Source organism: Helianthus annuus, chromosome 14 (genome assembly GCF_002127325.2).
Source record: "Helianthus annuus cultivar XRQ/B chromosome 14, HanXRQr2.0-SUNRISE, whole genome shotgun sequence".
NCBI lineage: Eukaryota > Viridiplantae > Streptophyta > Magnoliopsida > Asterales > Asteraceae > Helianthus > Helianthus annuus.
Window position 1 is genome coordinate 146730193 of NC_035446.2, and position 16123 is coordinate 146746315.

Consider the following 16123-nt stretch of genomic DNA (forward strand, 5'->3'; position numbering starts at 1 on the left):
TAAATATTAAATGTACGTAACAACCTATGTGGACAAATGGATATGAGTATAATGTGAGTATGTATATATGTATTTGTGTATGTGGGTATGTATGTATGTATGTGTACGCATATGCATGTTTGTATCTATATGTGTATGTGGGTATGTATGTATGTACGTATATGCATGTTTGTATCTACATGTATGTATGTATGTATGTATGTACGTATGTACGTATGTACGTATGTACGTATCTGTATGTGTATTTATATATATGCAGGCCGAAATTGACTTAGGAGTAGTGGATTAGGCATGATTTGGTAGACTTAGGTGTTGTTTGTTTTTTAAGAGGTAAAATGTCTGCAGTCTGCGCACCACATCTACAGACATCTGTAGCAGAAGAGGTGGACCAAATGTCTGCAGTCTACAAGAAGAAGACTGTTTGTTGTTTAACTTCTACAGGCTTCTAAAATAAACTGGTGGTGGTGTACAGACGGTGGTGGTGGGTAGCGGTGGTGGACAGTGATGGTGGTAGACGGTGGTGGTGGGTGGTGGGTGGTGGACGATGGTGGGTGTTGGAAGACAGTGGTGGGTGGTGGACGTTGATGGGTGGTGGCCGGTGGTGGTGGTGATTATGGACGGTGGTGGGTGGTGGATGGTGGACGATGGTGGTGGTGGGTGGTGGACGATGGTGGTGGTGATGGTGATGGACGGTGGTGGGTGGTGGATGGTGGATAATGATATACGTATGGATGTGTATGGGTGTATTGTGCGTAATGATGGTGCTCCTAGTGGTGATGGTCGCAGTGGTAATGATGGTGCTCGTAGTGGTAATGATAGGGCTTATGGTGGTATTGGTGGTGCTCCGAGCGGTAATGGTGGTGCTCGTAGTGGTAATGATGGTGCTCCTAGTGGTAATGGTGGAACTCGAGGACGTACTCCTAAGCAGGGATTTAGACCACCCAGCAGGCAAGTACATGACTCCATTGATAATGAAAACATTGATGATGGTACATTCATGACCACTTGTGGGAGATACTCCATATTACGTGGGGCTCTTACAGGTAATATTGTTTTTGTTAATGTTAGGGGTGATAGTGGTAGTCGTGGGGGTCATGATGGTAGCGGTAGCCGTGGGGGTCATGATGGTAGCGGTAAACGTGGGGGTCATGATGGTAGCGGTAAACGTGGGGGTCATGTTGGAAGTGGTAGGCGCGGGGGTCATGATGGTAGCGGTAGGCGCGGGGGTCATGATGGTAGCGGTAGGCGTGGGGGTTATGCTGGTAGTAGTAGCCGTCAGGGTGAAGGGGATCCCATTGCTGACATGTGTGGGGTATTTCGTGACCCGTCATTACGCACGATCCCTGATCGTGACTCAAACCATTACAGTGAGGATAGCGACTTTGAGGACGTCGATCACCAGGAAGCCGATCTTGAGGACGTCAATCGCCAGGAAGCCGATCTTGAGGACGATGAGCATCCTTTATCTCAGCGCTCATATGAAGGCGCATCTCATGATACAAATCAAGGAAGAATGATTAGGCATGCTGGGGATAAGTATGAAAAGATATGAATCTCAATAATAAATACAATAATAATAATAATAATAATAATAATAATAATAATAATATTAAATATACTTATTTGATTGTTTTAATATTGCAGGTTTGAGGTTGAACATGGTGATGTTCATAAGAGCATCACTCGTATACTAGCTGAGCATCACGATGGAGTTTGGATGACATTTAGGGAGATTCCACGGGATGTACTAGCTCGTATGTTTGAGTGCTTTCGGGTATGTTTGAATTATTTTTAATTGTCATATTTCTTTCTGAAGTTAGTACTATTGAATAATATGGATGCGAGTAACTCAGGATGGTCCACTCAACCTTTAACTGGTATAATCTGAAGTAAATTAATTATGTGGTTTAGGATAATTTATAGAGTAAATTGCTGGCAGGTAAATTAATTATACAGGTATAATCTGAAGTAAATTAGTTATGTGGTTTAGTTTCTGGCAGGTTTAGTATATTGAAAGACCAGTATAGTTTCTTGAAAGACCAGTATACCAGTATAATCCCGTTGTTAGACAAATTGTTCACACATACTCTAGTTTTTGGCAGGTTTAGTTTCTTGAAAGACTAGTATATCGTAAAGAAAAAAGTTCTCACGTTTGAGTTTTTCGTGGTGATTTAAATCTTAATGTTAAACATATTCTAATGTTAAAAATTGTTAGAAATACATTTCATTACTTTTGGAAAAGTTATATTGTTTTTTAGAATTCGATCAGCCTTGGAATTGCATATACAACCTGGTGGACTTTCTTAGAGCAATTTAAATATACAACCTGGTGGACTTTCTTAGAGCAATTTAAATAGATAGTTCTTATGATCATTTAACCATGAATTTTAGTAGAGGTGATGAAGAATGACAAAGATCAGTTATATACCTGCGGTCACTTTAATGTGTTTTTTTACCATTTAATTCACAGCTTCTAAATACAGAAATATAAAAATGATACCCCCAATTCAGCAATTAAAAAGAAATATTCAATTTCTGTGGAATATGCAAACCCATATTAAGTTACACTTGTGTGGAATGCTTGTAAGTTTGCATTTTAAACATCTTTTTTTATTTTTGTAGACCCGTTGAAGGTGGGATCCGGCAAGCGAGCAACTCATACATGAAGGGTTTATTAACGTGCTAAAGACACGTTATAGTGACATAATGAGGCATTTGAGAATAACCTCCACAAGGATGGCATCAGTCGTTCGACCAGATATGGATCCAAAAAATTATATACAATTTGACATAATTCGTGATTATCCGCCTCATTCAATGTCTCTTGAAGTATGGCGTGAATTGTGTAGGGTAAGCGAGTTAGTACCTTTTTTTCTTATCATTATTGCCTTTAACATATGATACACACATATGCATACACACTCTTTATAGCGTTGGAACACAACTGGTTGGATTAACAAGTCCAAGAGTGGGTCAAGAAACCGCAGGAGCGCTGATACGAGTGGGAAGTCATCGCGACACACTGGTGGATCAATGGGATATGCTGAGCGTCGTGCCCGAATGGTAAGCTAATCATACTTGTAATCTTAAGTAATTGGTTTTACTTTAACATTAACTGCACTCTATTTTATGTAGAAAAGGAAAATGAACGAGAAACCCAATTTTAAACAAATATTTCTGGAAACCCACCTCACTAAAGAATGCAAACAAAAATTATGGGACGGGGAGATTGACATATATAACTTGGAGGACTTGAAGTTTTGTACGAAACGAGCCGAAAAAGTATATGTAAGTTATCTTTATTATTTGAGTATTATTTTGGTGTTATAGTTAACTCTTATTATTTTGGGATTTTTACATATATTCCCTTATGTAATAAATGATCTTAGTAGGGGAAAATATGTAAATGATCGTATTATTTTTATATAATTTCCGTATCTATTGCAGTTACAATCACGTTGTTTTGATAAATTGTAGGGGGATTATTTGAGTGTGATGGAAAATGTTTACGGGCCGAACTTCAGTGAGTATCCAGATGACCCTGTGGTGTGGGCACGTGTGATTGGAGAAGGTCGCACGCGTCGTGTATACGAGATAGGATCTTCGGATCTAAATTACTTGGTGGCCGGGACATCTTCTTCTGCCGGGTCTGCACCATCGCAAGCAGAGTACCAACGGTCTCAAGAAGAGGTATCTTTATTACCATTTGGCATTACTAAATGTTAAAAATGTTGGTTCTTGTCACTAAGCCGACCCAACCATTTGATAGTTCAACTTTCACATACTAAGATCTCACTAAGCAGACCCATTGGGATGGTTGTGTTTTGCAAGATCTAATAGTTTGGTTCGCGGTTTTACCAAACCATAAATACCCTAGTATGTATGTATATAGAATGTATGCATGCATTATTATCTTTGGAAATTAAACTAATAAACACCTTATCTTTTGCCTCAAAACATTTCTTTATATAATGTATTTACTAATTATAACTATATATATTTTAACAACTTTTTAGGCTCAAGTTATGCGAACCCGAATGGTTGATCTTGAAGCTAGGGTTGAAGCTAGGGTTGAAGAAGAAAGGAATCTAATTGTATCTCGTCTTGAAGAAGAAAGGAATCTACTTGCAACTCGTCTTGATGACGAAAGGAAAGCAAGGGAAGAACTTCAAAAACAACTTCAAGAGTTTATGAAGAATTGGTGTCCTCCCTCTAATTAGTTGTAGTTTTTTATATCTTTTTGGAATTACGTTGAATTGTATTAGCTTACGGTTTAAACATATTGGAACTTGCGTTGTAACGCATGATTTTTGAATTTATGTCATTGTAACTTCGGTGAATTTTGTAAAACAGGTTCTGTTATTGCAGATTATTTCTGAAAATTTTCGCTAGAAATATGCAGAAATATTATTTATTTTTTTGCAGTTTTTTTAATTTAATAAATTTGGTGGTTGGAAATGTGTCACAACATAAATAGCTTTTGTCGGAAAACGGTCAAAAATAGTAGACCTTTTTTCTTTATTTTGTCAGAAATTAGTCAAAAAAATACTCAGTTTCCTCGGAAATTTGTAACAACACTTCTAATTTATTTGTAGAAAATGGGTCACAAAAAATACTCAGTTTCCTCGGAAATTTGTAGCAACACTTCTAATTTATTTGTAGGAAGTGGGTCACAAAAAATACACAGTTTCCTCGGAAATTTGTAACAACACTTCTAATTTATTTGTAGGAAGTGTGTCACAAAAAATACTCAGTTTCCTCGGAAATTTGTAACAACACTTCTAATTTATTTGTAGGAAGTGGGTCACAAAAAATACTCAGTTTCCTAGAAAATTTGTAACAACACTTCTAATTTATTTGTAGGAAGTGGGTCACAAAAAATACTCAGTTTCCTAGGAAATTTGTAACAACACTTCTAATCTTTTTGTAGGAAGTTGGTCACAAATAATGTTGTATTAAAATTTGTTAATTTTTTTGTTTTTTTATTTTGGTCGGAAATGTGTAGCAAAAAAAAAATAAATCCTAAAAGATAATAATTAAATATATTGTAGGAGATTCGTAACAATTTGTGACGTACTAGTTTCGTAGAAAATGTGTAGGAAGTTGCGTAGGAAATGCGTTGAAAACAGGTTTCCTACGAGCTGTTTTCCTACATCAAGTGTTTGTCATAAATGCGTAGAAAAGCCAGTTTTATAACGCATTTCCTAGGAAAACTGGTGTAAGAAATTTTAATTTTTCTAGTAGTGTAACATTATACGATTCAATATTTGTCATGTTAATATTCTATACTGGCCAGATAATCCTATACAATCAATATAGAGGGTGTGAAAATAAGATTTTAAAGTGTGGATTACCGTATTTTTTAATTAAATTGAACATTCTTTGCCGTGTGGACCCGTAAAAGGTAAGGACTTGTTGACAACGGTTTCGTATATTGTGGGCCACTTGGAAGAATATAATGGTAATGTGATGATCATAATCTGTATCTTGGTCATCGTATAATTAAAAAAACATATATAATATTTCTCATATAAGTATATTATTAGTTTATTGCATTTTAATAATATTATAACTAACGTAAATGGTTACTTTGAAAGAAAATAATTCAAACAAGCTTTTGATTAGTAAATCATCTCACATGATAATAATGATTTAGCTTGTAACGTTTAATCATAATATATTGACTTCTGCTTTCTATAAAAATGTACGTCAAAAAGATAAAAGCTAAATGTTTTTCGGGCGTCAAGTAAAATTAGTTCCAGCTAGATTTACTGTTAAAAAAAATTAGATAAAAATTTCATGAATAAATAAAATACAAACAACAAAAAATATAATAATTATAATCCGTCTCACCCCATTAATCTGAAAAGAAAATCGTGTTATAGAAAAATACGTAGCAAACACATTCACTCCATGGCCACATTCATATATGATTAAATCGGTAAAAAAAGATTTGGCAATGTTTTTCGATCATGTACATCAACACAATATCAATGTTTTCTGAACATGTACAATTCAAAAAAACACCATTATAACTGATAATCTTCCTTTTATTTTTTTTTTTTACCGGTGAACGTGGGTTTTAAAGTTAAAACCCTTGCTTATCGATCTACACTTAATAAAACTAAGGCCGTTTTAACCTTTTTGGAGCCCCAAGGCGAAATGAAATTTTGGGATCCTTTTTTTATTATTTTAAACGCCACTCCTTTATCCGTGTTTGTAACCAAGCAAAAATCTAACACAACTATAACACAGAGTGGTTTGCTTGTATAAGAAATCAAACAAATCTAAAAAAATAAATTTGCACGAATATTAATAGTTAGCATAAGAATTTTCTTTTAATTGGAGAGCCCTACTTTTTGGAGGTCATAGGCTCAAGTTTGGGTTACTTCTATTATAGGTAGATAAACTTGATATAATTGTATATTGATTGTGATTAGAATGAGATTACATATAACATATATATCGATAATTGTATATTCATTGTGATTAGAATGAGATTACATATAGGATATATATATATAGACTAGGGTTACAATGATTAGGGCCGGCTATAACCAGCTTAGGGCCGGCCCATACTAAGACATTTAGCTTGTAGAGTTTAGACTTTTTGTTTAATTAAGGGCTGTTTGGTAGCCTTTTAATGATTATTCAGATGTTACCTCTTAATGGTTTAAAACCTCTGAATGAATAAGAGGTAACCTCAAGTCTAAATGGTTAAAAGGTAACATCTAAATGGTAAATTATCACATGTCACATTCTTCTACCTTCTCATTTGTAAAATTCTTAATGTTTCCATTAAGAGGTAGCCTCTTAATAGCCATTCAAAGGCTACCAAACAGCCCCTTACTCTTCTCTTATTTCACTCATTTATATTCATTTTTATTTTAATTACTTTAATAACTTATACATGATTACAATTATATTTTATTTCAAAATATCATTTTATAATTATTAAATCCTTATTACTAACTATTTAAAATTTTCTTTGTTAGATCAATTAAGATACGAATTTCTAACCTAATTTTTAACACAAATATACCTACCATGAACAAACCAATAAGGCTAGACGGTATGGGGACCGTCCCGCCCTGTCGACGTGCCCCCTCTCCATTTTCCCCACTTCGTCGCTGTGCCTCCATCGTCGAGATCGTCGGGGGTGCGATGATTTGGACGGACCTCCCCCTCTCTCACACACCTATACATACAACATATATATATATATTATGTCCATCCTTCATTTTCTTACCTTCTTCCTCTTTGCTTCATTCTCATACCCGATTTACGTGACAGATCATCCTCTAAGGATAGGCCTCTACCATACCGCATAGGCTAATAGTTGGTGATTACAAGAAGTTCCCTAAAATGTTTTTTTAATGCAACACTATATAAAACAAATAGTGTAGATAAGGACAAATTCAACTTTCCAAGATATAATATTATTCAACACGTAATGACAAATTAAGAGTAAGAAAAATCAGGTTTATTAGAATAATTGTAGTAAGCAAAGAAACCAAAGCACATTCTAGTAGATTTTGTTCTGACGTGTGGGTCCAGCCCAGACCCGACTAGTCGGACCCAAATCACCCATAAACTAACCATCATCAAACAAAAGTGTCAAACCCTCACCAAACACACAGAAGCAGCCATCAACGAAAACTACATTTTTCATCTGCATTTAATAATGAAGTAATAAAGTCTCCTATTTTCACAAACAATTAAGGGTTCTCAAATCCTCCAATTTATGCAAAGCTTGTAACCATTTTCGATAATGTAACGATTCTTGCAAACCCTATTTTACATATCAAATCAGGTAAATCAGTATATAGGGTGGGTTTACACGTGAGTTTCTTTACCGTAAAAAAAGGTAAATCAGCATATGTAGAAAAAATAGATTTGCTAAACGCACTTGCTATTAGCTTTAACTGATTTAAATTTTTTTCTTAAAACGCCTATACTACGCATATAAAATATAGCATACGAACGCCGCACTTCTATATGACTATAAGTTGTAGCATACGAGCGTCGCCTTTTAATACAGTTGTCCTTGTATACTGCCCGTATAACGACTGATTTCACAAGGGATTACATTCACTAAAAGGAACAGGAGTATGTTTAGCACAACCCGTAAAAAAAAATACGTAAATTCAACTATTATAACAATTTGATTATTGTTAAGAAGAATGCAATAATTGGAGTCAATTAAGGGAAATTCTTTGGTACTTAGTCTCTGTGGAAGAAAGAGAGTCCTCAGAAAATCCCCTTTTCTTGTTAACCTCAAAAGCATTGTTGGTATAGTAAAGCGGTTGAGTCGCGATCGCCAATGGGGGCGATGGAATCCGGTAGGCATCAAGCTGAGGAGGCGGGTGGCGCCAATGCGGCAGCGGTCCAGCCAGGAGGAGGTTCTGTAACAACGGCCCTGCTTTCATCACAGCTTCTAAAAACTTCCCCTGTTCAGGCAACCCTTTGGGGGGCAAAACCAATTGAATTGCGGTTTCAACAGGTGGCGAAGAGACGATGCTTTCTTCGCAATCGGATGAAGAAAACCCGCAATTTACGATGGGTTCATCTTCAACGCTTGAGAGACCAGACTGTGGCAGAGCTGTGGTAATATTATTATTATTATGTTGTTGGAGAAGCAATTTGTCAAGGATGAGGTTTTGGCATTCGTTTCGCGCTTCGTTCCTTTCGTTAATCGCTTCGTTGAGAAGATGTTTAAGTTGGTTTAACTGATCATCTCTTGCTTTGATCTCTTCTTGGACTCTTACCCTTGTTGCTTCAAGCTCTATTGTAGTTAACCAAAGTGACTCTGTCAGTTCTTCTATACTCTGTTTCAATTCAAGATCCAAATTATAATAATTGAAAGTTATGGAGTTAAGATTTTTTTTCTTTTTTTTTTTATGAAAAGTTGAGGAAATGAAAAGGGGTAAAGTTGTGTGACCTTTTCTCTGGACAAATATGGCCAATCAAGAATGCAGTTGGGGTGATCATGATCATCCATGAGCCTGTGCTGAAAAATGTGTGAAGATTGAAGATTGGAGAACAGGGGAACATGAACATGTGGTTTCAACTGTTAAGTGTTGAGTGAAGGGGTGGTTGTAGTGGCTTTATAAAGACTGATTTTTTTGGCACTATGATAATTTACTCGGTCTAAGAACGAATGCGATGTTTTATCAACTAATCATTTTATAAACATTTAATAATATTGTTAACTGGTATGAGTACCCCGTGTTACGGTAGCGGTCTAAAACCGTGAAAAAAAAAAAAACTAATGTGACTTAAAATTCTATAGAGTAAATTACAAGTTTTGTCCTTTATTTTTACATCAAATTTCAGACGTTGTTCTTTAGGCCAAAACTTGACAGGCGGTGTCCTTTACGTTTCAAAATCTTGCACGTTTTATCCTTTAGGCCAAACCCAGTTAGATTTTTTGGTTAAATCTGGTCATGTGCATTGCACATGAGGGCATTTTTGTCGTTTCACATTTCAATGGGCTATTTTGTAAAAAAAATTTATTCAGGGACTAAATTGTACAAAACTTAAAAATAAAAAATATATAAACTTCCTTTTTTTCTCATTCACATCTCAAACTTCTCTCTCCTCTCACTCTCTTCTCTCTCTAACAACAGTGGTGGAGGTGCTTGATGGTTGTTGTGGTGCTATTGCAGGTGGTGGTGGGTTAGGGGTAGTTGTGATGGCGGGTTAGGTGCGGTGGGTGAAGGGGTGGTTTTGTTGGTGGGTTAGGTGCGACGGTGGGTGAAGGGGTGGTTTGTGGTGGTGGGGTAGGTTCGGCGGTGGAGGTGATGTTATAGGCGATTGCAGGTGGTGGTGGTCGGAGACTCGATGCTGGAATTGTTTTTTTAGGGTTTTTAATATTTTTGTTTTTGGGGATTTTTTAGGGTTTTTGATTTGGTATTTGGGTTTGTTGAGAATGGTCAGGGGGGTGAATATGATGCAAGTAGCAGTGAATATTTGGTGATGGTGGTGGCGCCGTGGTTAGTTAAGGCAGAGGTGGCGCCGGAAATGTATAGGGGTGGTTGTGGTGTTGGGTAAGGTGCGACGATGGGTGAAGGTGTGGTTGATGGTGGTGGCTCGGGTTAGCCTGCTTATTTCTGTTTGCAATTCAGGTTCGTGTTTGCTCTCTTTTCCGTTATATGATTTGGTTCTTCATCTTTTGATGATACTTAATAATTCGGATTTGGTTCTTCATCTTTTTAGGTGTCATGATTGTTATGTTGGGCGGTTTAAGGTGTGTTTGATGGTGGCGGTAGTGGTGGTGGTGGCGGCGGTGGAGGGTGGTGGTGATGGTGATGAAGGGTGGTGGTGATGGTGGTTAGTAATTTACTCTATATATAAATAATAATAATAATAATAATATTTTAATTTTTTTTGTTTTATTTTAAAATAATATTATATAAGTGGGGTAGAAAAACTAAAATGCCCTTGGGTGACCAGATTTAACTAAAAAATCTAACTGGGTTTGGCCTAAAAGACAAAACGTGCAAGATTTTGAAACGTAAAGGACACCGCCTGTCAAGTTTTGGCCTAAAGGACAGCGCCTGAAATTTGATATAAACATAAAGGACAAAACTTGTAATTTACTCAATTCTATAATATATCGTATCTTACAAATTATAAACAAATAAAATATGTTCAAAATTAACTATAATAATAATTTACCCATCGCGCGTTGCGGCGGTAGTTAACCTGCGTTTTTCTAAAATGTGTGCATTTCAATGAGACCATAAAATTGTTGCGCGCCAAATAATCCATATTTAAATATTAAGCATTAAACGTTACTCATTTCCGCTATTGATTATACTTGCAAAATATAGCACTATGCAACCTTCTGTCAAATAGACATTAGGTTGATCATTTGACTTTGGGTGGAAAGACTAAACTACCATTTTTTTCTTGTAGTATGTGTCCTTGTGGTTTCATTATTATTACAACCAGGGGCGGACATATATATAGCCCAAGGTGGGCGGGCGCACCCCCGAGAAAAAAAAATTAGTGCTATTTTCCGTTGAAAATCCCGTCTGCACCCCTTGGATTTTTTCGTCCGCACCCCTTGAATTTTTTCGTCCGCACCCCTTGAATTTTTTCGTCCGCACCCCTTGAATTTTTTCGTCCGCACCCGTTGGAATTTTTCGTCCACACACCTTAGGTAAAAAATGTTTTCGATTTATATTTTAAATTTTTTTAGTAAACTCTAATTAAAAAAACTATCTAAATTATATAAACTTATACTACCCAACTTAAACCAAATACCCAATACCTTAACCCACTATTTCATTAAACATAATTAGCCCACTAATTACTAGCCCATTAACCAAACTCAACCTAAGTTCAAACTATAATAATTAAAATAAGCCCAATAGTCCCTTAGAATTCATCCCGCCCTCCCTCTCTTGGGTCGTCTCCTACCAGCGATCATCGACCACAACAGCACGTCATCAGCAGCCGCGAACCACCGCCGTCCGACACCAAAGGGTAACAAAATTCTTAAATAGGTTTGAAATTTCATGTGTTTTGACGTTGTTTATGGTTGTTTAGATGATTTTTAGGGTGATTATGTTGTTTAGATGATTTTTAGGGTGATTACACACGATTTCTAGGGTTGAAAATTAAAATTGAAACATTATTTTATGGAGCGATGAACTTATGAATCAATTTGTTTGTGATAGGAACCATGAGTAGGGACGTTATGGCGCAATTTCTTTTGTTTTACATGACCCGACCCGAACCGACCCGATACGAACCGATTTTTTTACTTATATACCTAGGGGCCTAAAATTTTTAAAAATGTTTCGCACCCCCATGGAAAAATTCCTGGGTCCGCCACTGATTACCACCACCACCACCACCACCACCACCACCACCACCACCACCACCACCACCACCACCACCACCACCACCCTGTTTTGGGTTTACTTTGATTAGGTAACCGATCAAAATACCACTACCAAAACATCATAAGGAAGCCGCAATCAAAATTGCCATTACCAAAAACATCTAACCAAAATATCATCTTTTCTTGTGGGCTCTTTTCAAGCTTCTTTTATTTAAATTTAAATTAAATTAAAAAAATTTATATTTTGAGGAAAATCTGGGAAGACACCGCGTAATGTGAGGAAATCTAGGGAAAGTTGGAAAATGCCAATATGGCATTGACGTGTCACACGAAAAAATATGGGGAAATTGGGATGACACCCTATGCCCTTTGTGTATTATGTACATAATATGAGTATCATAACTATGCCAAAGGTAAAGATTAAGACTATAACTTACAAGTGCACGGGCTAAATTAAATCACCAGTTATTGTTAGGAAAAAGTGTCAAACGTCGTATTGCATAAGTATCATCAAGTGGATGAATACCTAAAAAAAAAAAAAAAAAAAGAAAAAGAAAAACTCTTGAAAAAGAGGTTTCCTTTTATTTTCTTCCATTTCAACTCTTGAGTCACGTTGTTTTGAAAAGAAGTGTCAACCATGTATCTTTGTGTTTTCTTACTTTAATGGCTAGCCTCTAAAACTAGTCTTAAATGTTATTATTATTTTTTTAATCTAGAAGGAACTAAATGTCTTTATATCTTCATACTTTGTCTTGATGTATCAAGCAAAACTCTATTAACCTGAATTCAACGACAACCTACAAAAACAAATTATCATTTGCTTTAATTTTCTATCTTCATGACGAGGATGACGATTTTGCCTACACCATTGTGTGTCTTGCCATTATCAGCAAAACGCCACCAACTCTATTGTGGTAACCGCCACCACACACCACGTAAAGGTAGCTAGATCTTCACTTTTGTTCATGCTTTGTGTGTTACCATTTCTTTGGATATATCAATGGCACTTACAAGTGTCTAAGTCGTCTTATATCATATGCCGCAGACGGCAGCCCCCACAATCAACCCAAATTCCTTGCTTGGAAATAGATAGGTGGTGGTGGCATCACCCTTGTGTCTCAAACATTGTATGAAAATGCAATTGGGGTTCTGTTGGATGTAATACATTTGCCAAGACATGATACACCCTAGAGAGTACATAGTTATTCAACATATCCCATACTTTCATCCTTTACTTCCTATGACATTTTCTCTCATTAAAGCAAGGGGACTTCATATATGTCTGTTTCGAGGCATGGAGATTCATAAAGCTTGAAACTTGTTGTGATTACAAGTTTCCATCATCATAACCAAAATTGCAGACTAATCTAGGGTTATGGTGAATACTAGTTGCTACTCGCAAACTTTGAGTTTGCGCTTATTGGAGTATGCATAGACAATTCTCGCTAATAGTCATAGTATACACATCAAAGCACACACATTGTAGTTCTCGCCAACATTATTTAACGAATATTGGAAGTACTCACAAATGATTACAGTATTAATTAAAAGGAGTATACGTTTTTACGAGTTGCAAGTACTCTTAGTGTGCGTGACCAAGTTCTCACAAACACTTGCGACCAAGTTCCCACTACTACAACTACCACCACCACCCCTACCACTGACACCCCTATCGCTACCGCCACCACCATAGCCACGACGACCACCACTACCACAACTACTATTATTGTTTTCATTATTTCATTATTTTCCGTTTCTCCACATTTTGACAATGACCGCATTAAAAAATTGAAAACCCCTACTAACTTCTACGGGTAAATGGAATGACCAATTCGACATCCATTAAAATAATAATGTGCATGACTACTGTAATACCCTAGGCAAATCTCACATCAGCCGTGGACATAAGAGATGTAGGGTTCATAAGACATGTCCATCTCAAATAACATCAACACGTTTTGGATGCAATGATTGTGAAGATGATGAAAAATTCACAGTTAAGCGTGCTCAGACAAATGTATTACAAGGACGTGTGACCTCCTGGTAAGCCTCAATCGGGCAATCCAAAAACAAACTTGTAAGCTCTTATAGGGTAAAGCAGACAATATTAATGGTATGAGATGTCAAATTATACAACTACCATAAATATAAAACATGTGATATATCTTTTGGTCACATGGGACACATTTTATGTAATTAAAATTGTGTGTGTGTGTGTGCGTATATATATACATTGTAACATCCCATTTTCGGATGTATTTATAAAATGTTATTATTATTATTATTATTATTATTATTATTATTATTATTATTATTATTATTATTATTATTATTATTATTATTATTATTATTATTCGTTGGGGGTTTTACGAAGGAAAAGAATTCGATGAGTAGTAATATATATTGGTGTGGTATATTTTAGTAATATACATCGAGAAATATGACTAGTTTGGTTCAAGGCAACAGCGCTACCTCATCTTATGACTCATCGAAAGTTGAAGGGGGTAAATTATAATAAGTTCAAAGTTCACTGTATAAATAGGCTCTTTAAGCTCATTTGTAGCAGATTTTATATAGTTAGAGAAAGAAAGAAGAGAGATAAGGCTAGAGAGAGGAAGTGGTGGCCGGTGGCAACGGTCTGGTGGTATTTCGTGGTGGTTCGCTGTGGTCGAATACGGCCGGAGTTCCGGGTTTCACCATGGAACCATTTATCGATGCTACGAACGCAATGGTAAGCTCTGATTTCTCCAAAGAGATAGATGATCATTTTACACGGTTGCAAATATCTAGTCGATCCAGAAAATCTAACCATTAAAACACCTTGATTTTTGTGTATGATGTTCCTAAGAGATAGATGATCATTTTAAATGGTGGAAATTATAAATGAAGTTGTTTAAGATCGAGTTTTAAACCCGTTTGCAAAGTTGTTCGTATTTTCATTTTGTTAAAAGCACAACCTAGTATAATCGATTTTCCCGAAGATCCAATCATTGGAATTAGTTGAAATTTTGACTGTAGCTTTCTGATATATGGATATTTAATCCCTCTAAAGGAAATTCTGATTAGGGTCGGGAACTATGGTTTTGCTATTGAACAGTTTATAATAACTTATTTGTACGAAAATTAATAAGTTGATTGTGTTGCATGGATGGTTTAATGGCATTGCGTGTGCAATCCATGACTGGAGAAACGCTTGTGATGCAAAAGAGACCACAAAAACATAATATGATCGCATTGCATGTCGATTACGAAGAAATTAACATACGCGAGAAGGTATGTTAAAGATTGAGAATCGACGGGACAAGATTAACAATAACAATATAAAGATTTCCTACGGGCAAAGGTGAGTGGTTAATTCTTCTGATTAGTGAATGTTAATTTACATTGTTTACCTTGTTGAATACTTTATATGCTATTGGGGTTTTTGCCCATTGGTAAGTATGCGAGTGATTGGAGAATCCTATTGTAGAAATTCTTAGAGTGAGTCTTAAGACTCGTGTAGCACTTGTTTAAATTATTAAATTGGTTCAGGAAGTGTGAGTTAGAAATATATGATTATACTAATACAGAATGATGTAAAGGTATTGTCTATATTTTAGATTTATTATAAGTTTTGGATGTGTAAAAAAGAAGTGTAATTGGTTTCCATATCTATGTATAATGTTTTGCCTTGAGTTGTGCTAAATTAGTTGGATTTATGAGTGATAACTCAACTAACCGAATATGATCTTAGATCGCTTACAAGTATATATTTGGAATGTATTATGGATAGTGTGATTTCATATTGAGTATCAAGCTGCAGATTTTGAGAGGAGATTATGGACAGATTTTGGACGTAATTGCTTTATCAAATGTGGTAAAGAATGATTGTATGATTTAGAATGTAAGTTGTTATAAGAAATAAAGGTTGGGTGTATATTTCCTTGCTTATAGTGCATTACACGTGATATACCATTCACTTAGCTTTGCTAACGATGTGTCGTGTGTGCTCCAGGTATGTGGTCTTGGAGCTCAAATTCATGACACTGAAGATTGAGTCTGGAGTTTCGATTGTACGAGTCTGACAAGGATTAATGGTTCATTAAGTATATTATGAACATACTCCTCAAGGAAGGATTGTAACATCAAACTAATAGTCTTAAGGAAATACAATTTGCAATTGAGATTAAGTGTAAATTGTTAAACGAAAATTTTGGGGACCGTTTTTTCCGTTGATAATGAATTGATTAAATCATGTTTTCAAACTAGTGTGTTACATATATATATATA

The 16123-nt window shown here is 35.9% G+C and overlaps 2 protein-coding genes and 1 long non-coding RNA gene across 3 annotated transcripts; 2 read left to right on the forward strand and 1 right to left on the reverse strand.

Annotated features, from left to right (window-relative positions):
- The first annotated feature begins 727 nt into the window (after positions 1-727).
- LOC110907552 (uncharacterized PE-PGRS family protein PE_PGRS54-like) lies at positions 728-2965 on the forward strand. The gene is made up of 4 exons (XM_022152516.2): positions 728-1536; positions 1645-1774; positions 2623-2850; positions 2932-2965. The coding sequence occupies exons 1-3, from the start codon at positions 728-730 to the stop codon at positions 2629-2631; spliced, it is 948 nt and encodes a 315-aa protein (XP_022008208.1). The 3' UTR covers positions 2632-2850; positions 2932-2965.
- Positions 2966-3593: 628 nt separating this feature from the next.
- On the forward strand, positions 3594-4340 carry LOC110906054. The gene is made up of 2 exons (XR_002573618.2): positions 3594-3690; positions 4017-4340. It is a non-coding gene; the product is annotated as an uncharacterized LOC110906054 (long non-coding RNA).
- A 3575-nt stretch (positions 4341-7915) lies between these two features.
- Positions 7916-9079, reverse strand: LOC110904226. Its single transcript, XM_022150056.2, has 2 exons — positions 8942-9079; positions 7916-8828 (listed from the first exon to the last, which is right to left on the reverse strand). The coding sequence occupies exons 1-2, from the start codon at positions 8999-9001 to the stop codon at positions 8199-8201; spliced, it is 690 nt and encodes a 229-aa protein (XP_022005748.1). The 5' UTR covers positions 9002-9079; the 3' UTR covers positions 7916-8198.
- Between the last annotated feature and the right edge of the window lie 7044 nt (positions 9080-16123).

Bases quoted from the DNA above. Each gene is read 5' to 3' on its own strand.
- LOC110907552 (XM_022152516.2), top strand. From the start codon at position 728: ATGGATGTGTATGGGTGTATTGTGCGTAATGATGGTGCTCCTAGTGGT. The intron at 1,537-1,644 runs GTATGAAAAGAT...TTAATATTGCAG, and splicing joins ATTAGGCATGCTGGGGATAA to GTTTGAGGTTGAACATGGTG.
- LOC110904226 (XM_022150056.2), bottom strand. From the start codon at position 9,001: ATGGATGATCATGATCACCCCAACTGCATTCTTGATTGGCCATATTTG. The intron at 8,829-8,941 runs GTCACACAACTT...GAATTGAAACAG, and splicing joins CATATTTGTCCAGAGAAAAG to AGTATAGAAGAACTGACAGA.